Raw genomic sequence first — 27,649 nt, forward strand, 5'->3', positions numbered from 1 at the left:
ATCACTGAGAACAGCCATTTCCTCTCAGCTCTGGAGACTGTGGGAAGGGCTTTGGCTGACAGGAAAGCCAGCCACCATTGTAGTTGGGCCCCTGTTGCCTACAAAGCCTGCTCTGTAAGTGAGTTCCACCAAGGAGCCAGAGAACGAGGCACTAGGCCAGCAACAGCTTCCTGATGCCATAACTGACCTCCCCCTGCCCCTTCTCTAGATCCTTAAGGGAAGAAACAATGAAGTCTTCCTTCCAAACAAAATAACCATGGGGTAGAGCTGAAGAGGGGAAGGGAACAGAGACACAGAAAACCCTTTCCATGGAGAGAAACTTGCTGTGTGCTCCACAGCTACACCGATAGCCATCTCAGTCAGGCCCCAGTGCGGGACCAGCAGCCAAAGAATGTCAAGGATCATAAACAGCTCCCATCAGAATACCAGGAACGTCTAAAGACCTCTTAGGTTTACTCAAGCCAGCAATCAGTAGATGAAAAAGCACAGAGAGAACTCAGGAAGGGTCTGTTTTCTCAGGAGACCCTGTTCTCTGCCAGAAACCAGCCATAAGCCTGACCAGCCAGCTCCAGCCAGCAGTGGGAGATCGCAGAAAGGGTAGTTGGGTCAAACCATTCCCTCCATGTTTTCAGCCACCAGGCAGAGGCTATAACACCAGCACTCACCAGCCTGGCAATGAAGGTTCTTTCTTGTATTTGAATTCAAAATTCTGGTTAAAGGGCTGGCTGGTGATAAAAATAGATCCTTTGTTACACATGTGTACGGCCCTGGGCTCAGCTCCTGCCCCAGCGGGGAAAATAATAATTGGTTAAAATTTTTAAAATAAAACAAGTCTAGGATTTGGACTTACCAAGAGGCTCGCCCGTGGGAAAAGAGATTCCTAGAGCGTTCTGAGTTTTAGAGGGAAACTGTTTCTATCTTTACGAAATAGCCCTGTCACACCTATGAGGTGGGACACTGGAAGAATGAGAAGCCCAACAATGCCAATCAGGACTTGGCACCTCAAGGGCAATGGACAAGGGGTAGCCCCAGCAGAGCAGAGCTGTCTTGTAGCTGGGTTCAGGAGCACTACAGCTCATTTAGGCACAGTAGCAGCAGCAGAGGCAGGGGAGTGGCGATCACAACAGTGCCAGTGGCTGTGGAGCGTCACTGAGGGGATCACTCTCTCTGTGGTCCACACGACCTGATTCAGTGACCTCAGCCTTGCCCTGTTGATTTGCCTCACCCCCATTCTCTCTTGCTCTCTGCCTACCTCCCTCTTCAGATGCCATCTCTTTTCTGTGCTGATCCTCCAAGGACGAGCACAATGTGATGAGAGGAGCGAGGCGGTCAGACTGCAGTTCACATCCCACCTTACTGGCTGACAGTGGGATCTAAGGGAAGTGATTCTCTTTCAATCCCCGAGCTCCTCTCCTATCAGGGGACAAGGGCTAAACTTGGCTGTCCACCATGAAGTCTCCCCAGGCAATTTGTGGCATGGCACAGAGTAGGTGGATAGTGGTAGCATTAATAGGATCGTTAAAGCACATGTGAGCTCGTTTACTCTGTAGAACAACTCTGATACAGGTGGTATAGACTTCTCCATTTCACCAAGAAGGAAAGTAAAGTTCTCATTTATTGGATGGATGGATGGACAGACAGGTGGATGGATGGATGAATGGTTGGGTAGTGGATTGATAAGTGAGTACTTAGATACTATGGTGGCTACAAAAATTAGTTACATTGGAGCCAGGGATAAAGTTCACTGGTAGAGTGTTTGCCTCAGCTGCACAGGTAGCTGTCTGCAATTGCCAAAGAACCTGACAAGTGCCCAGTGACACAGACACACACACACACTCATCTATTCTTATATTTTGGGTTGTGAGCCTAGCCTTTAACGGCTGAGCCACACTCATCTATTCTTATGTCTGCCATTCTATCTGTCTCTGCTTGAAACATTGAGACGAGGCTTCTGAACACCTGGACACGGTGCTACTGGTCCATCCCAGCCTACAAGTCAGGACAGCACCTACAACTGTCTGAGTGTCTACATGGCTCCTTTGAAGGAATAGGTAGTCTGAGCTCAGGAAAAGATAAAACTTAAACCACCACCAGGAACATAACAACATCAGTACAGTCAGCTCCTCCGTGACTTCCTTTCTCCATAGACATCTGCTATTGTAGTTCAAGGCCTGCCACACTATGGGTAATATCTAACTAGCCCAAGACCCTTGTAAAAGACGAGTGGAGGCTATGCACAAATAGACAGCCATCATAGCACCTGTCCATTAATGCACAGAGACTCAGGCCAGTTTCAGATAGAGTCTAGCAGAAAGAAGACATGTAATAACTATTGAACCAATTGGTGATTTCCTAGACACCGCTCTCCTTACATTGTAACTCCAACTCTATAACAGCCGTGTAGGTCAAACATGTTACTCCCATTTTAACAGCGGCGGAATCAGAGGCCTAACTACCTATGGGCCTTACCCAAAAGACAAGTGGCTAAACCGGGATTTGAACCTAGGCCTTCAGAACTCCCGGGTTTTTATTCTTGATATCATGTTACCTGGAGAATATTTTTGCTCTCTTTCTCTATTGGGTACATCATGTTAACCACCAGAAAGAGATTTAGTAATTTCCTACCTGCCTCATACCCTCTCTGGCCCCAACAGCTATCTACAGAATCCCATCTCCCCAGAGGTCTCTGCAGAGAAGGTAACCTGGATACTTGTAAGTGCGTGCCAGACCTAGAGCCCTTTCTGAATAAGGAACCTTTAAAGATGCTAACACAACTGGAGTATTCTTTGAGGACCCCTTGGTAACTTCTTTGTGCTCTGGCACAGCCTGTGATTCCTACTGGACATCAGTGCACCCTGAATACTGGACCAAGCGCCACGTCTGGGAATGGCTCCAGTTCTGCTGCGACCAGTACAAGCTTGACGCCAACTGCATCTCCTTCTGTCACTTCAACATCAGCGGCCTGCAGCTCTGCAGCATGACGCAGGAGGAGTTCATTGAGGCAGCCGGCATCTGCGGGGAGTACCTGTACTTCATTCTCCAGAACATTCGCTCGCAAGGTCAGTGTCAGCCTCCGGAGGAGGGCCCAGGTCTGGGACCTGATATCCCCATAGGCGCGTCCTTACCCCGACTCTCATAATCAATTGGTGTCAATGCTCAGTCAAAACCTCTCCGTAACCAGACCTTCTACCATCCCAGTGTTGAGAGTTTAGCCAAAGGGAAAACAAGAGCCAAGAAAGCACGTGGGGTAGGTTTTTTAAAAATAAAAGTAACTCAACGTACACGTAAGGAAGTCCAAAACCACGCTGAAAGCCTCAAATAAGAATGCTCAAAAATAATTAAACCATGAAAGATGAAAAGGAAAAAAGCGTTCCGCTTCATCCCTGACTAAGCAGAAATGAAGACAATAAAATAGACCTCTTCCTATTTCCAGAGGAGTCCAAAAATTGCCACTCTGTACATTCCTTTCTGTCAATGGCCAGAAGGTGGCGCCAGTATCGTGGACACCATGAGCATGCACTGCTTTTTCAACCCACAAAGCTGTGTCCCAGTAATAAAGCCACAGGTCTGAGAGGCTTCCCTCTGTGACAGCATACAGGCCTGCTCCACAGGCAGTCCAGGCAAAGTGAAAACTCGGAAATCAGAATGGCCCACTGTGTTCCTGATACAGTCCAGGCTCTTGGATAAGGAAGCCATAGGATTCTTTCTGCAAGGCGCGCCCCCGTCCAAATCTCCAGATGCTTGTCTGCTGGGAGGATTGACAACCCTCCCTGGGCTTTGAAGTGTTTGGTGAATGATTACCTAGCACAACATAAAAGTACACGCTAAGTAGCAGCTATTTGTATCACTAATATAACCAAGAGGCAGAAAAAAAAAAAAAAAAAAAACCCACAAAACAAGCAAACCAAAGCAGACACATCTATTCTTGATTCTTTACAAAAAGACTTTTGGGAAAGTTGTAAGTTTCTCTTGGAAAGGTTTCTTCAGGATACAGAGAAAGTAGGATGTTCCCTGCCACTGGAGACCAAGCTGTCTGCTGGTCCCTGCTTTACAAGGATGCTGTGTGCAAAGAAGAGATTCCCATTTAGGCAGAGAAACCTCAGAGCACCTCCCAGCTCTGGGAGGCTACTGCTTCTATTTGTTCCTCCCATCATGAAAGACTGAGGACAAGAAAACCGAGAGTGGGGCCTTGGGCGAGAGGCAGAAGCCTGTGCTTAGTGTGTGCGAGGCTGAGTGTGTCACAGCCTCTCTGGGAGAAGGATCCTGGAACTCCATTTAAAACTTCCCAAGAGCCAGGTATGGTTGTACACAGCTTTAAACCCGACACTTGGGATACAGAGGCAGACAGGTTTCTGTGAGTTCAAGGCCAGCCTGCTCTGTATAGTGAGTTTCAGGCCAACAAGGTGATGTAGTAACACTCTGTCTTTAAAAATATAACGGTCCCAAGAGGACAATCTTGCTAAAAATTCCAGGGCCATGGAGAGGGCCATATTCCACCTTGGAAGGAGTTGAAGGTGCATTGCTCCCTCAGCCAAATGCCACATTAACCAAGTTTATCTCGAAGTCCCAAGCTCCTGGGCTAAGATCTTCCACAATGGTCTCGTCCTTTCCCATGGACTCGGGAATCTATAAAATAAAAATGAGTAAGCTAAAAACTGGCCTTAGAGATGCTACGCAGTTAAGAGTACATGCTGCTCTTCTGGAGGACCTGAGTTCGATTCTCAGCATTCACATAGGGTTGACTCCAGCTCTTTGGTATTTTTGAGACAAGGTCTCACTCTGTAGATCTGGCTGTACTGGAACTAACAGAGCTCTGCCTGCCTCTGCCTCCCAGGTCCTGGATTTAAAGGCATGTGCCACTATGCCCAGCTAAAATCTGACCAATAAGGAATCCCTGAGTGCCAATACCAACTCCAACAATGGGATTTTCTGTCATTCTCTATATCTGAAAATATCACTCCACCAACCTGCTTCACTCTGAAACTTTCCCTTTATGTCCCTCAGGCAAGCCTGTGTACATAAGCATCGTGGCCAGAGTTTACACTTCAGCAGTTTGCCTGAGACACAGAACAAAGATGCTTCAACCAGGGGAGGCCCTAGAAGGGCCTCCGGAGCCCAGACAATCATCTAAATCAGTAGATGTTGCAGAAAGATGTAAAGGTCTAGAAGCATGGACCTCCTGGTCACCATAAGGAGAGATCAAGGGAAAGGCTGGGGACCACAGAATGGCTTCAACAGTGTAGGACAAGAAATACCTTTCATCAGTCCCCTACCCGGCTCTACTTGGCCCTTTGGCCAGAGTGTTCCTCCTATGTTAGTAAAGAGATAGTACTCTTCATGAGAGACGCCAAGTCAAGAATAGGTTATCCACTGACTTGTCCTGGTTCCTGGAAACATGATCTTAAACTCCAGCCCAGCTCATCATTCTACAGAGTAAGGTACCAACTCGGTCTTCCAGAGAACTGAGCATTCAAGCAGAGCTATGTGCCCTTTAAGCTTCTTATCCCTCGCTTCCCTTTGGCTGTCACATCACAGGCATTCTGATCTCCAAGGATTACAGTCCCATGTCAGAAACCATAGGCCCAGGGCCAGAAGAGAGTTGAGTGGGTGTTTAAGTACACATTCCATGAAGACTGACCGACAAGCCAGAGAGCCAGTGACTGGCAATGCCATGCAGGCAGCAGTAGCCCAGCTCAGTAGCCCAGCAGTAGCCCAGCCCACGTTTCCTAGATCCTAGGCAAGATTCACTCTCTAGAGTCCAGTCAGCTGACCCACGCAGCCTCCTGGAACCCCTGGCATCTGGTGTTCTTTTTAGATAACCTTTAAAAAAGTATGATGCATCAGGGCCAGATGGTGTCCAAGTTTCCCTCCGGGGGAAAAAAAATCCCTCAGTAATAAGAGTCACTTCCCTTCCTCCAAAACCTCCTCTCCTGGTCTGGCTGGACCCCAGGATTGCATAGAATAGTTTATGAATCTCTCTTTCCCTTTCTTTCCCAGGTTATTCCTTTTTCAATGATGCTGAAGAAACCAAGACTGCCATCAAAGACTGTAAGTATGACGTTCAAACTGCCACAGCTGTGCCCGGGCCATACTGGGCACTTGGGTTTGAACCTGATTTAACAACCACACTAGAAGGTTGATGAACCAAAAGCAAGCACAGACTTGGAGAAAGAGTAGAGAAAACGGGTTAAAAGAGTGTGACAGGGAAAGGGGGTCTGTGGGACAATAACTTACATCCTCCTCAAGACTTTACCTGTCTATAAAATATCAGGGCCCTTCAGAGTTGTGGTGAGTTTAAGAAGCAGTGACATTTGTGCCTGGTAAAGGGCCTTGTAGGTGCATGCAGTGAGGACACTACAAAGCCAGTGCCCATTAGCCATGGTGCCAGTGACTTCCAGCCTTTACCGGTCTTATGGTTGCTGATATTTCCGAATAATCTGAGCCCATTGCTAAGTCATTGATAATTAAAGGATGGTGGAATAGGGGGATCTCAAATGGCTCACGATCCCCACAATTAGGTCATGTCTGGAGATGGAGGCAGGGAAAGGGAACATTGGAGCTTCTGTTTTTAAAATATTTCTATGTGTTCTTTGAGAATTCCATACATGTATGCGATGTATTTTGATCTTATCCACCCCCCCCCATACTCTTCCCACCATGTTCCCTCCCAACTTCATGTCTTTTCTTATCTAAAAAAAAAAATACATGATTCCAGTTAGTGCTACCAATACATGTATGTGCAGGGCTGTGGTAGCGTCCACTGGAGTAAGAGCAACCTACCAGCACATGCCACAGGGCAAACACTGAGGCCAGGGGATAACTTCTGGGGGGGCAGTTCCCCTTCCACCGAGGGGTCCAAGGATCTAACTCAGTTCATCAAGCTTGCATGGCTAGGACACTACCTTCGGAGCCATCTTGCTGGCCCAGGTTTTGGGGTTTTTTGTTTTTCCCTTTTCCTAAAATCTCAGTCAACTGAGGATTTAGATCCTTAGACTTCTGATTAGTGAAGGTTTTGTGATTTTGTTTGTTGGTTGGTAGTTTGTTTGGAGACATTAGCACAGGAATAGCCCACTTCAGGTGTGAAACGGTTGAGAGGTTCAAGGAAACAAAGACAAATGCAGGGCCCATATGGTCCTTAAAAAGAGCTAAAAAGGTGTGTCATTGAGTTTTCCAAAGCCATAGCCACTAGCCATGTGAACCATTACATAAGAATAAATAATATTAAAATTCAGGTCCTCGAGAACATTTGTCATGTTTTAAATGCACAATCATGGTTGGTCAGTAGCCGCCATATATGACTGCAGGCATTTCCCAACACAAGTTTTTGGGACATTATCAGTGGAGAATGAGTCTGAGTCCAAGAGCTGGACAAGGGCAGATTCCTGAGTAGTGGAGTTCAGTAGTTCCATGCTGAGTATGCTGGGAAGCTACTGAAGGGTTGTAAGTGTTGAAATGGTAAAGGCCACAACCAGATTTGAAGATTTCTTAGACTGTGGGGTCTAGCTGAGAACCTACTACCTAGGATGGTGATGTTGGTGGCCCACACCGGTGATGGAGCAGAAATGAAGAAAAGCTTCTAAAAGTGAGGATGGTGGGAAAAGGCTTTGGGTAAGCGTGTTTATCACTCATGGAGATAACCCTTCCAACAATGGCGGCTGCTTGAGGCTCTGATCCATGTGCCCAACCCAAACAGACCCAACTTCTAGACTGAGCCTAGACTTAAGGTCTCTGTTGAGACAACCCAAATAGCAGTCCCACAGCTCTGGTTATCCCAGCCCCAGTTCCTGAGACCTGGCTCTGGCTTTCCTGCAGCCCTTGGTACCAAGGCTTCCTTAAACAGGAATGCTAATGTAGACCTTGACAGGCACAGGGTAGGTAAGAAGTCAGCAATTTGATAGCTTGTACAGTAAGCCCATCCTAGAAAACACACGCTATATGGCCACAGAGTCTGTGACCTAGGCAATGTTTCATGGACCCAGATATCCTGGAAAATGAAATCAGATACTGTCTTCTAATGCTGATGTGCCAACTAGAGGCCACAAAGTAGCCAAAGAGGATGGGGTCCCATCCTGGAAGTGTTGATAAAGATTGCTAGCTATCATGGTTCTTTGCTTTTTGGTTTTGTTTTGTTTTGTTTTAAAGATTTATTTGTTTTATATATGTGAGAACACTGTTGCTGTCTTTAGACACACCAGAAGAGGGCATCAGAACTCATTACAGATGGTTGTGAGTCAGCATGTGGTTGCTGGGAATTGAACTCAGGACCTCTGGAAGAGTAGTCAGTGCTCTTAACCACTGAGCCATCTCTCCAGCCCTATCATTATGTTTTTAAAGCATTTAGCACTGTGCCAGGTCTAGAGCCGGGAGTCCTAGATATATGAGCTCACATGCATGCCCCATCTCCATTTGCATCTAAAGAAAACTGGAGTGCAGCAACTTTAGAGTAATCACAGACTTGGGACCGATATGGACATACACACATGCACACACGCACATGCACACATGTATGCACACATGCATAGCAGCTCCCAGGCCTTTCTATGTGTTCTTCTGCCCACTCGGTGGAGATCCAAGGAACGGATCCAAGGTTCCTGGGTTTTCATTAGTTCCTACCCAAAACCCAGCAAGCCATGAAGCCATCCAAACTGGCCAAGCAGCAACAGTCCAGCCCTTGATCATTTTTTTCTTCTCTCTCCACCTGTCCCCTCCCTCCTGCACTACAGAAATGTCCACAGAGACCACAGCACACCCGAGGATAGAGCTTATGGTCTTGAGTTCATGCTAGCCACCCCTGCTCTTGAGCATCTAGTGTGGGGTTGGGAGTTTCGAATGGACTGACTGTCATGAGCAGCAGTGAGCTTGATTTTGAAACCCTGTCACCAAGCCTCCATCTTAGCTTCTAGAGGACACCTGATTAGGATTTCATGATAATAAACTTAAAATTTTAAGTTTCCAGTATCAAGGACAACCAGGCCTGCCCAAGCCTCAGTGATAGTAGTAGGAATACGCCTCCCCTCATGCCACACCGCTGTGTGGGTACTGTTGCTGTAAGGCTGGTGTTAGATGCCTCCTCTCATGCCACACCAGGTAACCCCACTGTGTGGGCACTGTTGCTGTAAGGCTGGTGTTAGATGCCTTCCCTCGTGCCACACCAGGTACCCCCGCTGCATGGGCACTGTTGCTGTAAGGCTGGTATTTGCAGACATGCAGAGTCCCTTCAGGGTATGGCAACAAACCAACAGCTCGCCTTGGTGAAGGGTCTAATCAGGTGCCTGCTTGAGATTGGCAGTAATGACGCCATCTCCTCTGCCTCTGCCTCTATCTCAACCATTAGATTAATACAAAGAGAGAGATTTGGAACCTCCTCAACTCATGAAGGACTTCCAAGTCACCTGATCTGGAAGAGTAGGAAGAGAGGAACCTGACCAGATAGCTCTTCCTGTCTCTCGTGTGTCCCCTCTGCTCTGTGCGCCCCCTGACCTGCCCCCATCTCACCAAATAGACTCCATTCCAAGCACAAGGGGCCACAGAGATGAAAAGCTTGCCCTTTCCCTGGCTCTCCTTGTAGTCCAGTGAGGGCTTCTTATCTGTTCATGGTCAGTGACTCGCCTTTGTTTATTATGGCTCCACTTGCTTCCCCCCACCCCCACAAAAGATGCAGTGACACAATGGGGAAGTCTAGAGATGGGGACAGGCACACGGCACGAAAGAGCCAGTACCCCTGCTCAGACCATTTGAGCTAAGTGCTCGCTCGGTGCCTACCAAATACCTCTTGCAAAGGACATGACCTGCTTGTGAGTGTCAGCTCTGGGACCACTGGGAGGGAGGCAACAGGTGAAGGAAGAACTCTGTACTCAAGTCCCAGCTGTACAAAATCCTTAAGCTCTCTGGGTTCCAAACTCTTGAATAAAATGGCAATAATGTTAGCGTCATCCATCATCATTAAAGGACTGTGCTGCAGTATACGGGACATCTAGTAAGCGCTCAGCACTTAATAAAAGAAAGGCCCCATGAACATATGCTTTAATAAAAGGCCCCATGAATATAAGCTTTAGTGGAGAGAAGCCGAAATAGGTTTTGAAGGAAGAAGAAACACACGGGTGCTTTTAGACCTCAAGGAGGGGGCAGGGGCTCTAGCACAGGACATGGGTGCTCTTACATCTCAGAGAGGGGGCTCTAGCCCAGGAGGTGGGCTCAGGGGAGGCTTCTGAAGAGGTTCTGTGGAAATGAGAGTCTGCTGGGAAGATGTAAGTAAAGTACAGCCATCCTGAGGCCGAGGAAAGTCACTCTGACCCCACTGAACCACCTAACCTGAGATGAGAGAAAGTCGGGGAGCAGAAAGAGATAAGGCTAGAGGACTGGGCGGGGTCCACTTTATGAAAGACCTGTTTAATGTGACAGCCTTCATCCTGGTGACAGTGCAAGATGTTCACGTGGGGAGTGATGTAATCCGGTGGCATAGAACATAGGACCTGGGCAAGAGTGTACACGAGACACCCTTTTTTCCCAAGATCCCATGTGTATTCCTTTGTTTCATTAATACATATCCTATACAGTCCACATGATTAGTGTAGTGTAGTGGCTGATAATAACAGTTATTTAATACCCATTGTATGCCTGGCACTATGCTAGGTGCGGAGGGAATACATAGGTAGAGACAAATCCTGCCCTCTAGTGGACATAGACTGTAAAGCACACAAATCAATGTGTCATGTAGGTGCTCAAAGGCCATAAAGAAGTAAATGAGAGATCTCAGTAGAGGCCCAAAGGCACTGTCTTAGTCAGGTTTTCTATTCCTGCACAAACATCATGACCAAGAAGCAAGTTGGGGAGGAAAGGATTTATTAGGCTTACATTTCCACATTGCTGTTCATCACTGAAAGAAGTCAGGACTGGAACTCAAGCAGGTCAGGGAGCAGGAGCTGATGCAGAGGCCATGGAGGGATGTTCTTTACTGGCTTGCTTCCACTGGCTTGCTCAACCTGCTCTCTTATAGAACCCAAGACTACCAGCCCAGAGATGGCACCACCCACAAGGGGACCTCCCCCCTTGATCACTAATTGAGAAAATGCCTTACAGCTGGATCTCATGGAGGCATTTCCCCAACTAAAGCTCCTTTCTCTGTGATAACTCCAGCTGTGTCAAGTTGACACAAAACAAGCCAGTACAGTACAGTATGATGTGTGGCTACAATTTTCATAGTGGGAGGAAGCCACTCCTGGAAGGTGAATCTTAGCCCTGACTGAGATGAAGATGTGAATACCCAGATAGTCAAGGAAAGGGCAAAGGGCAACTGTCAATGTCCCCACTGTGTAATGTGCCTGCCTGTTGAGAAAGCCCATGTAGCTGAAGCAAAGTGACCCCAGAGCTGGAAGAATGGACAGAGACTTAAGGTGAGGCAGGAGCTAGGTCTGGTTCTAAAATTTTCTTTAAAATTCACATACTTTGGAACAATGCATGTTGTGATCATAAAAAGAGAAAAAGCTGTAAGAATATGTTCTGGCAGGGTGTAGGGAAAGGGGGTCCCTCAGCAGGCATCCCTTCCCCTGAGGGACCAGACACACGACAGTACAGTATAGAATAGAGTTTATTTAGGGCATGGGGAGGGGAGTTAAGAGAGTACCAGAGGCAGAGAAGGGCAGAGAGGAGAGAGGGGGGGGAGGGAATGGGGAGAGAAGAGAAGCAAGGGGCAAGCAGCCCCTTTTATAGTGCCAGGCCTACCTGGCCATTGCCAGGTAACTGTGGGGACGGAGTCCAGACAGAATACCAACAATGCATATGTGGGTATCTGAGATTATCAATTAAAGCACAATAATATGTAATCCCATTCAATATTGAGTTAACTCTCGCTTCCTTCATGAATTCTCATCTCCTTGTTTTTGCTGGGTCCCTTCCAATCTGTTCTCAACACAGTCACAAGAGGGGTTTTCTTAAAAGATGGGCTGCTGAGACAGAAATGTAGCTCAGTTAAGTAGTTTATGTAGCATGAATGAAGCCTTGGCTTCCACCCCCAGCATGAACTGGAAAAGCCAGTACAAGCTTGCATTCCCAGCACTTAAGAGGCAGAGGCAGGAGGGTCAGAGTTCAGGGTCATCCTAAACTACAGTGAGTTCAAGATCAGTGCAAGCGACCTAAAAGCCTGTCTCAAAAGAAGACAGGGCACGGGGATTTCACTTTAGTATAAAATCTCAAACCACCACCCAGCCTCCAAAAACATGGCCTACCACTGTTTGTAACTTACATGGGTGTAGCAGTGCCTCCCGCTCTCCCCAACCACAGGGTATGCAAGCTTCCTAGGCACTCTATGATAGAGACTGTCCCCTCCACCTAAAACCTGCTCCCCCTCCTATCCCCCTCCTCTCCCTCCTCCTCCTCCTCCCCCTCCTCTCCCTTTCCGTCCCCCTCCTCTCCCTCTTCCTCCCCCTCCTCTCCCTCTTCCTCCCCCTCCTCTCCCTCTTCCTCCCCCTCCTCTCCCTCTTCCTCCCCCTCCTCTCCCTCTTCCTCCCGCTCCTCTCCCTCTTCCTCCCCCTCCTCTCCCTCCTCCTCCCCCTCCTCTTCCTCCTTCCCTCTCCTTTCTCCTTCCTTCCCCCTCTTCCTTCTCCCCCTTTCCACTCTCCCCCTCCCCTCCCTCCTTCCCTCCCCTCCCTCCTTCCCTCTCCTCCTTTCACTGGTCCACAATGTAACTGTCTCGTCCTGTGAGTTCTGCCCTCAGAAAGAAGCCACTCCCTAAGCTCATTCTCTGTACAGTGTCATGTATTGATCACATCTGAAGCAACAGGTGATTAGTCTGCTTCGTCTGGGGCTCACCTGGTCCCATGAGCAGGGACTGTGTCTGTGTCTCCTCTCTTGTATCCCAGCTGGAGCCCTGTATGCACAGGCCCCAGGACTGAGCACTTCCATCCCATCCCTCCATCTCCTAACCACCCTAAAGAGCCTCCTCCCACAGAGACTGGCAGTTAAGTTCCGTTCTTTGGGGTACAGCTTGAGGCTCCTCCCCTGCCACGGGTCCTTCTGTTTCAGATGCTGATTCCAGTTGCTTGAAAACAAGTGGCATCAAGAGTCAAGACTGTCACAGCCGAACAAGTAAGGGCCCAGACCCCATTCCCCTTCCCTGAGACAGTTCACCTTTGAAGCTAAGCGTTTGAGGGGGACCTGTCCCAGGGGGGCAGTGGAGATGTCCGTGATTGTTTCCATACAAGTGACCAAAATCGTGACTTTCACTTGGACATAGAATTTTAAGAGCTAAACAAATGTTCTATGTTGTATTACTGAAAGAGGGTTTTGTTTCCTGAACCATCCTGTGGCCTTCTCCTTGTAGTATCCAGGGGAAGAGGATGAAGGGATGGGAATGTGGGGATTTGAGCAGTCCAGGAGCCTTTCCCAACTCTGAGGTCTGCCTGGGGCAGACTCTAGCCACTTACCATTAGCAGTAGAACAGGTACCTTATTACACCTTTGACACCTACAGCAACTAAATCGAGTCTGGCATTTCCAGAGCCAGGAAACTAGGGAGTCATAGCCCAGGTCATTCTTATCCATGCCCTAAAGGCACAAGAAAAACACCAGCTCCCCTTGATAAGTGAACAGCAGCATGGACATCTTCACACAGCCCTCCTGCTCGTCAGCAAGGAGTGAGTTCACAAGAAGCCACGGGGAACTAGGTAAATCTGGTGTCTCTGCACGGGGATTTTACCAGTAGTTACCAGAAAACATGTCCCAACTTGGTAAGGCTCCATGCAGAGCAAGAGTTGTCCAGCCCAGCAACAATTCTCACAGGTTAATTAGTTACCTCTACATACACATACACATAGATAAATATGTATATACATATACATCCTTCCCTCCCTCCCCATTGTCTTTTCTTTTAACACCTCCCATTTCTTTTTATTCTTTTAAGATTACAATCACATCATTTCTCCCTTCCCGCTCCTCCTTCCTAACCTTCCCATATACACCGCCCCATTCTTCTTCAAATTCATAGTCTCTTTTTTTACTAATGGTCATTGCATTTATATATATATATATATATATATATATATATATATATATATATTCATATTCATAAATATAACCTGTTCAGTCCATATAACGTTTCTCGTCTGTATGTTTTAAGGCCTGACCGCCTGGTACTGAAAAGCCACTTGGTGTCTTCGTCCCTAGGGACCCTCTTCCACTCCCAGCATTCCTCAGTTGCCTGTCGTTCTTTGTGTAGCACTGAGGCCTTGTGGGCCTTCCCATGTTGTTTGGCCTGTTCATTGGCGTCTTCTTTGTTCAGCTCACAACTAGGCAATCATGTCGGTGAAACTTTATGGGTATTGCTTCCACTGGATATTACTAGGAGACACAATCTCTCTTAAAAAAACAAAAACAAACAAACAAACAAAACCCCAAAAGACAGTTTAAGTGGAAGCTAATTTTATTCTGCTCCTTCCCCCAAAGGCCTCCAAAGTTCTCACCTGTGGGAATTTGTGAGAGACTTGCTGCTGTCTCCTGAAGAGAACTGTGGCATCCTGGAATGGGAGGACAGGGAGCAGGGCATTTTTCGAGTGGTTAAGTCAGAAGCCCTGGCGAAGATGTGGGGACAAAGGAAGAAGAATGACAGGATGACGTACGAGAAGCTGAGCCGAGCCCTGAGGTAAGTGAGCAGCATCAGATGCACTGAACCTGCAAAGATAAGTTATATAAAATAGCCGGCTGGAGAGACCCACACTCTAGCCTCGGCTTCCCCTCCCCCACTCCATATGACAGGGTCATGAGCTAAACCTCTTCTTAGTTTCAGATGGGATTATGGGTTGTAAAGTGACCCACCATCCTTTTTTGGCCTTGGCAGCATTCCCTGGGGCGAGAGGGGGGGGAATCACCCTAAACCCAAGCTGTGGTGCACACCAGCACACAAACGCACGCTCAACTGACCATGGAGAGAGGTTCAGCCTGTGGAGTGTCTGGGAAGGAAGGGTTTAAGTGTAAGCTGATAACGGGTGTGAAAATACCAGGGTAAGCAGGGCCCAGGCTATCATCTGAGAGGGCTATATATCTGCTATTGTTTTCTTGTGGTGCAAACCTTCTCTGGATTTCTCGCCTTTGCCTGCTTTCACAGATACTACTATAAAACGGGAATTTTGGAGCGGGTTGACCGGAGGTTAGTGTACAAATTTGGAAAAAACGCGCACGGGTGGCAGGAAGAGAAACCCTGATCTACGCCGGACACCAGGCTCATTTGATGGATTTCTGTTGTTTGAAACAATCAGATCAAACTAGACATTTGAAAGTCTTCCTCCTCCTCCTCCTCCTCCTCCTCCTCCCCCTCCTCCCCCTCCTTTTCCTCCCCCTCCTCCTCTTCAAAACCTACAAACACACTGATAAAATTTCTGCATGTCTCAGCTTACATTTGAATTCAGTTTTTGTCTATTGGGGCGATGGCATCATCCCTTAAGCAATCGTCTTCATCCCAAGGGGAGGAAGGGATGGTCTTGTGGCAACTTGGTGTGACACTGTCTCCTTAATGAAGTGTTTGGAGCTAAGGTAGCCAGTGTTATGGGTGCTGCGGACCTGTTGCACCATGAAGGACACATGATCCTCCCGTTCCAGGGGTTCTGAGTGGTCAACCGAGGCAGCTCACCTGTGGTTAGTTTTTAGGAAAGGGTGAGATGTAAGACTTCCTTGCCTTAGATTTGAAATCATCAGTTATATTCCATAGAAGAATTTTTAATTAAAATAAAAATTTAGTGGCTAAGCCACTAAACGGGGACCTGACTGGAGATTGCCTAAGTTACTAAGTTTCTTAACCAGATCTCCATGTTCGACCACCACGGCCAATCCTTCTGAACTTAACATCCTTGTAGTTAGTCACCTTGGGAATTGCTATCGAGATTGTCACCCCCTTCACCTCACTGGTGGCTATCATCAGTTCTACAGTGGCCTGGTCAACAGACATGTGCACTCATTTCTAAATCACTGCTGTGCCTATGATTCAAACCGTCAGCGTGTTCAATTTATTGATTCTCTCTGAGGCTAAGGCGTTAAACCTTTACCAAGCAGAGAACGTCCTAACAAGCCACGATAGCCGAACACAGCATCAATCTCTTCTCTTGTCTGATGAATACTCAAACTCTCCAGCACATCTCTACACAAAAGTAAGAACAGTGAATTTACATCAATCAATGTTTGTGGGTTAAAGTCTGCACTGACATTCCCTCGTCTGCCGTTGGCATGCAAGGTGTTAATGACCTGCAACATGGTGGAGTGCCCTGAACCCTAACTTCCCCAGAGCTGGGACTGTCTAGTGACAGGCACTGAATAGCAATGCAGGCTGAAGACCTCCATGTTTAGAATTTAACCTCAAAAGTAACTTGTTTTTAAAAAGAAATGTGAATTACTGTAAAATAATCTATTTTTGGATTCGTGTGTTTTTCAGGTGGATATAGTTTATAAACAATGTGAATAAAATATTTAACATGTTCAAATGTCTGTGTGTTGTTCAATTTGGCAACCTAGGAACCTTTGATGGCTCATTTTCTAGAAGCTGGGAATGGAGATTTTTAAAGAATCCTCCAAAATCTAAGAAATAAGAATTCTGACTGCTACCTTCAAATATTATAAAAATTTCCACTACTGAATAGGGCTCACAGGACCAACAACGACATTTTTTTTTAGATTTATATTATTTAATGTGTATGAGTGTCTTGCCTACAAGTAGATGGACCAAGTGCGTGTCTGATGCCCATAGAGGTCAGAAGGTATCAGATTCCCTGGAGTTAGTTATGGATGGTTGTGAGCCACCGTGTGGGTACGGCAAATGGAACTCAGGTCCTCCGCAAGAGCAGCCAGTGCTCTCAACTGCTGAGCCATCTCTCCAACCTCAACAAATACATTTTTGTTTTAAGTTCACGATGTCTATGTTGTACTTTGCTTCTTTTAAGTTTATATGTTATTTCTTGGAAGGGATTATCTTATTTAGAAATTAGACACACACAAAAACAACAACAACTTCCTTAGATAAAACCAAATAGATCTGAACCTTAGATTTATTTTTTCAGTCCTTTTTGGCATAAATTTCTTGAAACTGAGCTGAAGTTGCACCTTGGGACAAGCGCTTGGTCTCCTCTTCACACCTCTTAGATGTGATTTGGTCAGCTATTGTTCATGTGTGTCCTAGTTGGTTTTGTTTGTTCGTGTTGGTTTTGGTTTTGGGTTTTTCTGACATTTTAAATTTGGAGCCTGTCCTCTGGAGATAAGTACCATGTTAAAGGCCTGAGACAAAGTCCCAAATCCACTGTATTGTCTGGTGTCTGACGTCAGCTACACTCTTGGCCAAATGAGGGCACACTCGCAGGTTCCAGCACTCAGCCCACCACACTCATGGAAGCAGGTGTCCTGTGTAAAGATGTAGCCCAGGTTAGACTTCATCCAAGGACAGAAAACGGGAGATCATCCAAGTCTATATAAACAATGCCAATGCGAGACCATGCCAAGTTTGCTTCATCAATAGAACAAGAGAAAGCGTACTTTCACTCATAAGGATCTGCAGTACAGCTTCCCACAGCAAGCTGTTAGAGTGCTAACATTATATTTACATTTGTTTAAAATATGAAGTATAACTTTTAAAATCCACTCATGTTGCCCTTTCACACCTTTCAAAGCTCTGGAGACTTCCCCTTTCGTCTCTCTTACTCTGTGATCACTTCAGGAACCGAGAAGCCAAGAAACAGCCACACAGGTAAAGCTTATTTCTATACCAGTACAGTGGCTCTGTGGGCAAAGGCACTTGCCACAAGCCTGGGAAACAGAGGCCAATCGCTGGGTCCCCTGTGGCAGAAAGAGGATCAACCCCCGAACACTGTCCTCTGATCTCGACACGTGCACCACACACATGAGTGGGACTGGTTTCATCCTAGAGGGCGGACTGGGGCTGAAATGAGAAAAGACTGCGAGAAGGAACGAGGCTAGGACAACATTCTGATCGAAGCCCAAGGTTTAATGAGAAACTCAGTTTTTATAGTATGGGAAAAACCCCTGCCCCCAGCCCCAGTCTTTGAGAGCACAGGTAAGAGTCTGTAGGCGGGCCCAAAGGATGCTGTCTCTGGAACATCTAAAAGTCTTCTCCGCAGGAGTGGCGACGCTCTGAAGGACAGCGACCAGTGTAAACAGTAGAGCAGGCTTGGTAGATCTGAAGGTTACCACCACAGGTGATTCTTAGTGGCTGCAGAGGGCTGGGAGGCCCCAACACACACACATGCATAAATATGTATGCACGCTTGTACATACATGCACACAGGTACATCCACACTCAAAAATAATAATAATAAATTAAGCAAAAGAAAATAAAACTGTATTAGAAGGGAAAGTGGGGTGTGAGTTGGGGACAAACCATGAGAAGGCTCAACTAAAGGTCCCTGGGGGTGGAGATCTGGGGCGGGGGTGGGAGAGGGTGTCCTCCAGTGGAGTGTAGAATGGGAGTGCTGCTCAGCTCTAACTCACATCCCCTCATTCTAAGGCCTCTGCCTCAGCCAGAGAACTACCAGTGGGCACGATGTGAAGGCTTGAAAAGCACTCCCACATTCTTGACTCTACCCCGCCCCCCCACTATGGGTCTCAGCAGAGTAGAGACACGTGACATTGCTGTACCAGCCAAACTGTCCCCAGCTGACACCAGCCTGGATCTGGCTGACCGGACCCAGGGCCGGCACACCACGACTGTTGTTTGAAACCACTAGACCATACAGTGGCCATGACCATGTGCCTAGGCACTGATGTATATACTGTCTCACCCTGCATCCTCCTTAGGATTCAACTGTACAGCAATTAGGGTGTAACCTCAATGCTCCATAACGAGACAGGAAATAAACCATGATGAGGGAAGTGAACCTTCTCTCTTTGAAAGTCACCAGGCATTTCCAAGGAAAAACTGAAGATACTTCCTAGCGTTAGCCTGGTAGTTCTCACCCTGAGGGTTGTAACCATTAGAAAACATGTATTTCTGATTCTTATAGGAACTCCCAACCATAAATGTATTCTTGTTGTTACTTCATAACTATAATTTTGCTACTGAGAGGTGTGTCTGTTCCTAAGACCATCAAAAATACATACTGTCCGATGATCGTGACCCACAGGTTGGGAACCACAGCGTTAGACAATAAGACCACGCTGGGAAACATGGCTGTTAACTACCAGCTTATGTGAGAAAATATAGTAAGGCAGAACTGTAGCTCCTAACTCCCTGACACCATATGTATAACCCATACGCAAATGACCTCCTTCTCTACTGGCACACGGCATTCATTTTTTTTTAAGAGTTTATCTTACAGACTTAATCTACAGAGAACTATATACACTAAGCACCTTCTCCGACAGGAGTTGGGTGTAAACGGGTAGACCCACTTTCTGTGTCTACAGACAGACCAGTTTCAGGTTTGCTCAGGTACAGGGGTAAGTGGTGGTAAAGAGACAGGATGTAACTATCAGTCAGGGATCTCAGAGTGCTCTGAAGGTACAGGCAGCGGGGAGCCCACAACGCAGGCACTGGGTACCAAACTCAGGTCCTCTGTAAGAACAGCACAGCAGTTAACATCTGAAGCCCTCGCTCCTGTCCCAAGGGGGTTTATTGTCCTAAAAAGCAAGCTAAGGAGTAAAGGATATAAGAACTTTCAAAGTCAGGACGTTGCCTATTGTCTCAGTGTGCCAGAAGGCCATTCAAAGACAGACACCATGGAGGCTTCTGCCTGCTGGCGCTTTTACCACGGAGAGAGCTCGTAAGCTCTAGTCCACATTCCACAATATACAGAGCTGAAAGAAATCAAACGCTTTCCTTCCATGTAGATCATTTTATTGTAAAAATGTAAGCAAGTACAAATCACTCTATGTGAAATCACTGTGTATTAGCATAAACATAACCCAAGTGGGAAAAAAAGAACCCGATCAGCTACACAGCACAGCACAGGAATAAACATCAAGTTTCAACAGTGCTAAGTTTACTTCTGGAAGACATGATGCAAATAGGGTTTTGCTTATAAGGACCTTAGAAAAATAAAAAAAAATTCTGAGAGGGCCATCTTTATCATCTCTTAATGTGTGTGTGTGTGAGTGTGGTGTTATGTGTGTGTGTGTGTGGTGTTTGTGTGTGTGTGTGTGTGTGTGTGTGTGTGTGTGTGTGTGTGTATTGTATATATACTAGGCCATGAGGTAACAGGAGAATACACTAATCTCACCAAGATTTTATCTTATCTAATCAAACCATGTTTCTGGCTAGAAACCTTTCTTGTAATCATTTTAAATGTAGTCATTTAAATGAATAATCCAAACAGAAGTCCTATTAGATCCATGTTTCTGTTAAATGATTGCTAAGCCCTAACCTTTAATTTCCCTTCGGGAAATGGCATCAAAAGCATGGCTATCTATCATTCACTCTAGAAGCCCAGATTATCATTTTAAAGTTGTCAGCGTGAGTCTGTGCTTCAGCGGCGGGGGAGAATCCATCCAGCGTTGATTACAGGTGAGCCTTGGGCTCGGTTTCACGAGGTCTCCTCAGTGGAGGCTGAGGCCAAGCACCCGAGTTACAGGTTAGCCTTTCCCTTGGCAGCCATGTGAGAGCCGGCCTGCACGTAGGTGTGAATTGCATTCTGTGTCGTAGGAAGAGAACACAAGACCAGTGAGTTAGGAACCTGGGATTTCCCTTAAAACGACTCAGAAATCCATCCACTGTGAATGATTTCAATGTTGCATGGGGGCTAAAAATAAAGCGTTATGTGTTGTGCCAGTAGCCCAAAGAAAATGCCCAGTAACTGCTGAACTGGGGCGATAATGCCAGGGGAAACCGAGCTGTGTCTAATCCAGCTGAGCTCGGGCTCCTCTCCCAGCCACGCCACTCGGGACTCACCTTAGGCTTCTCAGCGTTGTACTTGTCCAGAAGAGCCTGGATGCGGGCCCCGTAGTCAGGGTGGACGTCAGTGAAATTCTTGACCTGGCGTCAAAGGGAGACACAGGCTAGCATATCCTATGTGAACTACCAGCGCCTTGTGCTTACTGGGCAGGGGAGGAAGGACATTTCCACAGGTCATCTCAGGTTCTGGAGAAAGACCTGGGCTGTCCAGTAGAAATTCTCCAGTCTATGGGCTGAGCTGCCTCAGAGAAGCCACCTCACCTATCTGAGCTTCCGTGTCCCCCTCTCTAAAAGAGCAAGACAGTTATACTTATGTGGTATCATAGAAACACATCTGGTCTTTATCCTCCATTCCTGGCACATGGATCCTGAAGCCCATGGAATTTACTGTCGTCCGTGTACCACTGAGATGGTTCATGGGAAGTCCGGTGAGAGGCAGGACAGAGCTGGTACCAGACACAATGAGCATAGGATTTGAAAGTAGGACTTCCAATCCCACCCAGAGCCTACAGATGGTGTCCAGTCACCTCATAGCTGATGACCTGGTCAGCCATGCCTATGTAGGGAGAACCCCATGAAAGTCCTTGTATGACAGGGCTTCCGTAGCCTCGAGGTAGGCGTCGGGAGGCTGGTACAGCTGAGAGGCATGAAAACTGGTAGCCCTTCCTCCCCACATCGAGCTCATGCATCTCATCCATTTGGTGAGCACTGAGATGCCCTTTATGATGAACAGATAAAATACTACATAAGGCATTTTCCTGGGTTCTGTGAGCCATGCTAGCAAATAACCAACTTGGCAGAGGATCCTGTGAACCCCGAGACAGCAGTCGGGACTTTCATGTGCCAGCAATCTTGCGTGAACTCTAAAGTGGAAGGAGTTCTTACAGGGTTGACCCCTAAATCTGCGGTTATGAAACAAGTTCCAGGGACTCCTGTCACAACTGAACTGAACTATAAGACAACTAAACACCACCACAAGGGCAGGTACCTCTTACTGAGGGAAAAAGCATATGATGGACCTCATAGGATATTATGGGGAAAACACACCTGAACATCTTGTACCAGCCACCAATGAAAAGCTGACCTCACGGTGGATACCTAGCAAGTCAGTAATCTGTGTGAAAGGGCAGACTTGGCACTGCCTCAATTTAAGATGATGCACAACACTGGCATATGCCAGACAACCCCATGAAGGGCACCCAGCCATTGGGTGAGCCCCAGCAAACAGTGAAAAGGAGGCGGGGCACCAGGAACAAACAGAAAGCCTTTAGAGTTTCAGCATATGTGAGGGTCTGCCAAGGATGAGAGCCCTGGTCTGCTACTCACAGGCTGCACTACCTGCTCTCATCAGGACCAAGAGATAAAACCTGCCCTGCCAATCCCCAGAGCAGGCACCAGGCTCTTTGCTGGTTCATGACCTGGGCTCTGTAACATTCCAGGTCCTATGATCAGAGTAGCAGCAACTAGCACACCAGAACAGAAAGGCTATGCAGTTTATATTGAACGCACTTCTGGGACAATCGAAAAATCTAGAAGCCAGAGAGAGAGGGCTTCAGGTAGCTCAATGAGCAGCCAGCAGACACATCGCAGCACCTCGACTCAGCCGCTTTGGGGAATAGCTCGGTTCTTGCTCTAGAAGAGAGGCAAACTTCTACTCTGTCTGAAGAAGAGTCACAGACTCATGACGGTGAACCTGGATACAGGCTTCAAACCACAAAGCCAGAAACAATACCTGTCATTCTCTAAAAGCTTACGGGAGACAAAGCAGAGCCACAGCTGCCGTCACACACAGAACTGACTACAGCTGAACTGCACAGCACACCCAAGAAGTCACTCTAAACTCAACGGAATTTCTACACACTGGAAAACCAGATAACAATGAGTGTATGTATCACGCCGGACAAAACGCTGAGACAAGGTAATCGAACTTTGAGAATTGCTGCACTGTCTAAAAAGTCATCTTAGCTCAAGTAAACTTAGAAACTGCTTTCCCTTGCAGGGTTCTCCCACGTGGCTGCACTACCTCCATAAGCCAGCAGATGTCACCCTCTAGCCATCAAAGCCAGACTCACCGCTTTCTTCTGAATGAAAAGCTGAGCGTCCTTCAGGTGACCGGCAATGTTCTCACACAGGCGTTTCCTTTCCTCCTCATTCAACACCTTCATGTAGAACGTCCGCACCTGTTCAGCAACGAGAGAGCAAAAAAATAAAACAACCATTTTACTGTAAATAAAACTCTCCCAAGAGTCTACATTTGAAATGCACAATTAAAAAAAAAATCACTGAAAAATTATAATCGTAAAGATAACTGTCACCTGTGTTGAATTAATTTCTTTTGCATCCATTTGTTGGTAATAGCTTATAACTGGTTTTCTTCTCTGTGTGTCTGTGCGGGTATGTATGTGTGTACAAGTGTGTGTCCGCGTCCAATTTTCTCAGGATTGGTTGCTGCCACTTAGCGCCCACATGCTTCCAAGGGGTATGCTCCTTCGGTGGGCAGTACCTCCAAAATGGCACTGTTTCCTGGTCATCAGCGCTATGTTGAGACCAGCTGTAGCTTTCTGCAACCACAAAACCTACGACTTGAACTTTAACTCCTCGGAGGCATAACACCTTCACAAGAGGACACCCCCACAAGACACATACTTCCCGAATACCTCCACTTACTACTGGGACTCGATCTCATTACGAGTTTAGCTGAGCTGTAGTACATTTGCAGAACATTTAATACAGTCTGTCTATGGAGGTAAGCAGGGATGGAGGGAGGGAGGGAGGGAGGCCATCTATGACTTTTTTCTTTACATTTATTTATTTATTGAGTGTGGACAAGCCTGTGCACACATGTGCCATGTGTAGATGTGAAAGGACAATTTTTGGGTATCAGTTCTCTCTTCTACGTGGGTTCCAGAGATCAAACTCAGTTTGTCAGACTTGGCTGCAAGCACCTTTAACCACTGAGCCATCTCACTGCCCAAAAAGTAATTTCTGGAAGCATTTTCAGTGGTTCCCTGCAGCCAGCTTCTCACGGGAGCTCACTGTCAATCTTTCAGGGATTCGTTAACAAGCTATAGAGCCAACTGCACACACACACAACTTTATTTTTCTCCAGCTTTTCTGAGCTCTTGCTCATTAAGCCCTTGCTTTGTTCTCCAAAGCTTTTTAATTTTTTTTTTTGAAAAAAAATATTTATGTATATGAATGTTCTGTCTACATGTATTAGAAATATACACCACAAGTTTGCCCGGTGCCCAGGGAGGTCAGACAAGGATGTCACATCCCATGAAACGGAAGTTTTGGATTGTTGTGAGCCACATATGGGTGCTGGGAATTGAACCCTGGTCCTCTGCAAGAGCAACAAGTGCTCTTAACCACTGGGCTGTCTCTCCAGCCCCTCTTCAAAGCTTTTAATCTGTCTTTCCAATGTTCTTCATGGGAGGATAGATCTGATATGAACAAGTCCTCCAAGCCACAAGGCCGTGTAATCATTTTTAAGGAAATTTACATGAAGCGTTCTGGTCACAGGCCTTTTATTATTGTACCACTTTGCTTTGAACCCATAATACCAGGATCACGGCTGGTTAAAAATATGGGTCCTGCATAATGATAAGAAAACCTCTCACTAAAATAAGAAAGGTCATTACACAAAGGTCACATCACAAACCTTACCGTACAAATGGCAGTCTCGTTTCTAAAGGAGCTGGGTGGGGCTGCTTTGTACCCATCTTGACCTCATACAAGCAAACCCTTGACTGTCAAGGCTATCCTACAATACACCGATGTGACCCATATCTCTAAAAATAATAACCTACTATAAAAGGCTTACCCTAAATCTGCTTTATACCCCACAATAGCACTAGCACCCCCCCACACACACACATATCTTTCAAACAAAAACATCTTCACAGTGAATCCATTTATGTATTTATAAATATTTCACTTGGAATCTACACTTTTAAACTGAGAAAATAAAAATAGCTTCTAAATGAATTTAAATATCAATTTACAGAAAGCTCCCACACCGGACTCCAGAGCAACTACCTTCTCATTCTTTAGCTGGGTGTGGTGGAAGTTACACTGAGCAAATCCCAGTCCACACACAGGCTCCCAGGGCATCCATGGGAAAAGCCCTTGGGGCAGCCATACATAACTGGAGACAGGGTGAGCCCCTGACCCAGGGCAGCATAGGGTGATCCGAGACCAATGATACAGTCCGGGGTAAGGAGACCATCATATTCTCTCAACTATGACGGGCATAGAGTGAAGGGTGCTCAAAAAGAGGAAAGCTGAGAAGAAAAGCATCAAAAAAGAGAGTCGGCCAGGTGTGGGCGTGGCCAAACAGCAGAAGTTGAGAGGCAGAGGAGAAAAAAGGGGGTTGGGGAGGCAGTGCAGTGGGAATAAGCAGCCAGCAGTGGAAAGAGGAAGTGAACACCCCAAGGACAGCAGAGCCGGGTGCCCAGGAGCCCTGAGCGGAACCCACACACTCTCGATGCCAGTTTTGTTCTGCGTTTTCCAGGATTTGGATTCAAACCCAAGGCCCTATCTGTGCAAGGCCAGCAAAGTACCGTTTTCCTGAGCCTCAGCGGCTGTCTCCTCTGCCAATATACTTACGGCTCACTTGCCCATTTTTAGATTCCCAGGAGATCACTGTCCCCAGCATCACCCAACTTTATCATTTCAATAAAGGATGGGGTGGGGGGCTGAGAATGAGTTCGGATATGTGAAATGGGCAGAGCCGCCTGACAGCTCTTTGGCTCTAGCCAATAGAGACTGATTTGCTGTTAGAGCTAAGTCTTCTTTGGATTCAATTCAAGATGCTTTAGACACTGTGATGGTTTGTATATGCTCGGCCCAGGGAGTGGCACTATTAGAAGGTGTGGCCTTCTTGGAGTAGGTGTGTCACTGTGGGTGTGGGCTTTAAGACTCTCATCCTAGCTGCCAGGAAGCCAGTATTCTGCTAGCAGCCTTCAGATGAAGATGTAGAATTCTCAGCTCAGCCTGCCCCGTGCCTGCCCAGACGCTGTCAGCACCCGCCTTGATGAGTATGGACTGAACCTCTGAACCTGTAAGCCAGCCCCAAATTAAATGTTGTTATTTGTAAGACTTGCCTTAATCATGTCTGTTCATAGCAGTAAAACCCTAAATAAGACAGACACCTTAAGAAGTGGCCAGTTAGTCCGATGTGATGGCATATGCCTTTAGTCCCAGCACTTGAGAGAGAGAAGCAAGGAAGACACATACGAGTTCAAGGCCAGCCTGGTCTATATAGGCCAGCAGAGCTATGTAACGAGACTGATGGGACTCGGTAATGAGGTCTGACAAGGGAAACAGCCAAGCGCCCACGAGGAGCCAAGAAAGCCATTACCTGAGTGACGTTGTCTTCGTTAGCACTGTTGAAGCGTTTCACATCTACAGCGCACTGGGCGCTGTGCTCCAGGGCTGAGCGCTGCTGCTCCGGTGCGCTGAAGCTGTTGGGGTAATAGTTGGGAGCACCGCCTTTGAAAAGAAGCAGAGACACTCTTGGGGGAATGACAAACGTCTGTGAGCCCTCAATATGGGAAGGAGAGGGCCACAGCAATAATCAAACACACACACACACACGAGGTACAGATGTAAACGCATTCCATGCTGGGAAACGGTTCTCATCTCAGGTCTCAATAACTACAGGCACATGTGGGCTGCCTCACTCCGAGCCTCAGGAGAGAGATCTCAAACGCGAGCGGACACTTCAGAGGTCCTTGTCTATAACTCCGCCTGGTGTTTACCTGCACCAGGAAGTTTCTTCAAAGACGTGACGTGGTTGTCACTGAGATCAGGCCCAGAGACACCGGGAATCTGACCGTTTCATTTGGATGTAGGCTCCATCTAAACATTGACTCAACTATACAGAGAAATCTAGTTCTGTCCCCTCATTCACTGGCCAAATCTGAAGCTCTGAGATGTTCTTAGCTGGTGCACTGTTGGTGGGGCGGGGCTAGAAGCCTGCATTTCTGTCTGTCTCCTTAGCTGATTCTAATGCTCCCCTCAATTCTATTTTTACTTTCCCCACTTGGAAAAGTTTTTAAAAAAATCTGTATTTGTAATATGTTAGCTTTCATTTATCTTGATTTTTTTTTTGAACAAAATACTGGCAGATATAATTATACATCCTTCATGTTTCTGAGATTAAAAAACTAAAGTTTTTCTTTTTCTCATTTTTAATTAACTTTTATTTACTGTGTGTGTGCAGGTGTCCTTATACCACAAAACACGTACGGACGTCAGAGAACAGCTTGTGGAAGTCAACTCTCCCTCCATCTACCATGTGGGTCCCGGGGAGTGAACTCAGATCGTTGAGCTTGTAGCAGGTACCCTGGGCCCTCTGAGCAACCTCACCGGCCCCTCGTTGTGGTATATTTACTTTCCAGATGGCACACTGCCGCTTTGGCTGGCATCAGCAGAAACTTGACTATCGGAGCTCACACTGCCTGTTCAGAGCACTGCCTAGGATCCTAAGAAGTGGCTCACAGGAAGCAGCCTGTGACTGGAATGCTTCATGGCTCGCCACCAGGACAGACTATCCACTATGGATAATTAGGAGATGCCACCTAACACAGTGATCAAGGCACCAAGGGTGCATGCAGAGAGAAAAAAAAAGATGGCCGCATACCATTATGGCGATGGGTTACTCATTTCGGAACGTAGCCCTGGGGCAGCTGCGTCGCTACGACAAGCAAAGGCTTCAACAGCTAACCACCACCACAATATTTCTTCTCTAGGAATTCATCCTTTGAGAGGT

The 27,649-nt window shown here is 46.9% G+C and overlaps 2 protein-coding genes across 2 annotated transcripts in view; one reads left to right on the top strand and one right to left on the bottom strand.

Annotated features, from left to right (window-relative positions):
* The window catches only part of Elf5 (E74 like ETS transcription factor 5), a 28,538-nt gene extending 12,158 nt beyond the window's left edge, over positions 1–16,380 (top strand). Inside the window, exons 3-7 of the mRNA XM_021194771.2 lie at positions 2,826–3,059; positions 5,998–6,048; positions 13,021–13,083; positions 14,439–14,634; positions 15,097–16,380. Coding sequence (XP_021050430.1) covers positions 2,826–3,059; positions 5,998–6,048; positions 13,021–13,083; positions 14,439–14,634; positions 15,097–15,193 — 641 coding nt within the window. The 3' untranslated portion in view covers positions 15,194–16,380. The remainder of the gene's footprint in view (positions 1–2,825; positions 3,060–5,997; positions 6,049–13,020; positions 13,084–14,438; positions 14,635–15,096) is intronic.
* A 3,331-nt stretch (positions 16,381–19,711) lies between these two features.
* Positions 19,712–27,649, bottom strand: part of Cat (catalase) — a 36,010-nt gene continuing 28,072 nt past the window's right edge. Inside the window, exons 10-13 of the mRNA XM_021194769.2 lie at positions 26,237–26,367; positions 22,947–23,054; positions 20,872–20,955; positions 19,712–20,614 (exon numbers count right to left, since the gene is read on the bottom strand). Of these exons, the coding sequence (XP_021050428.1) occupies positions 20,549–20,614; positions 20,872–20,955; positions 22,947–23,054; positions 26,237–26,367 (389 nt within the window). The 3' untranslated portion in view covers positions 19,712–20,548. The remainder of the gene's footprint in view (positions 20,615–20,871; positions 20,956–22,946; positions 23,055–26,236; positions 26,368–27,649) is intronic.

This window comes from Mus pahari, chromosome 3 (assembly GCF_900095145.1).
Source record: "Mus pahari chromosome 3, PAHARI_EIJ_v1.1, whole genome shotgun sequence".
NCBI lineage: Eukaryota > Metazoa > Chordata > Mammalia > Rodentia > Muridae > Mus > Mus pahari.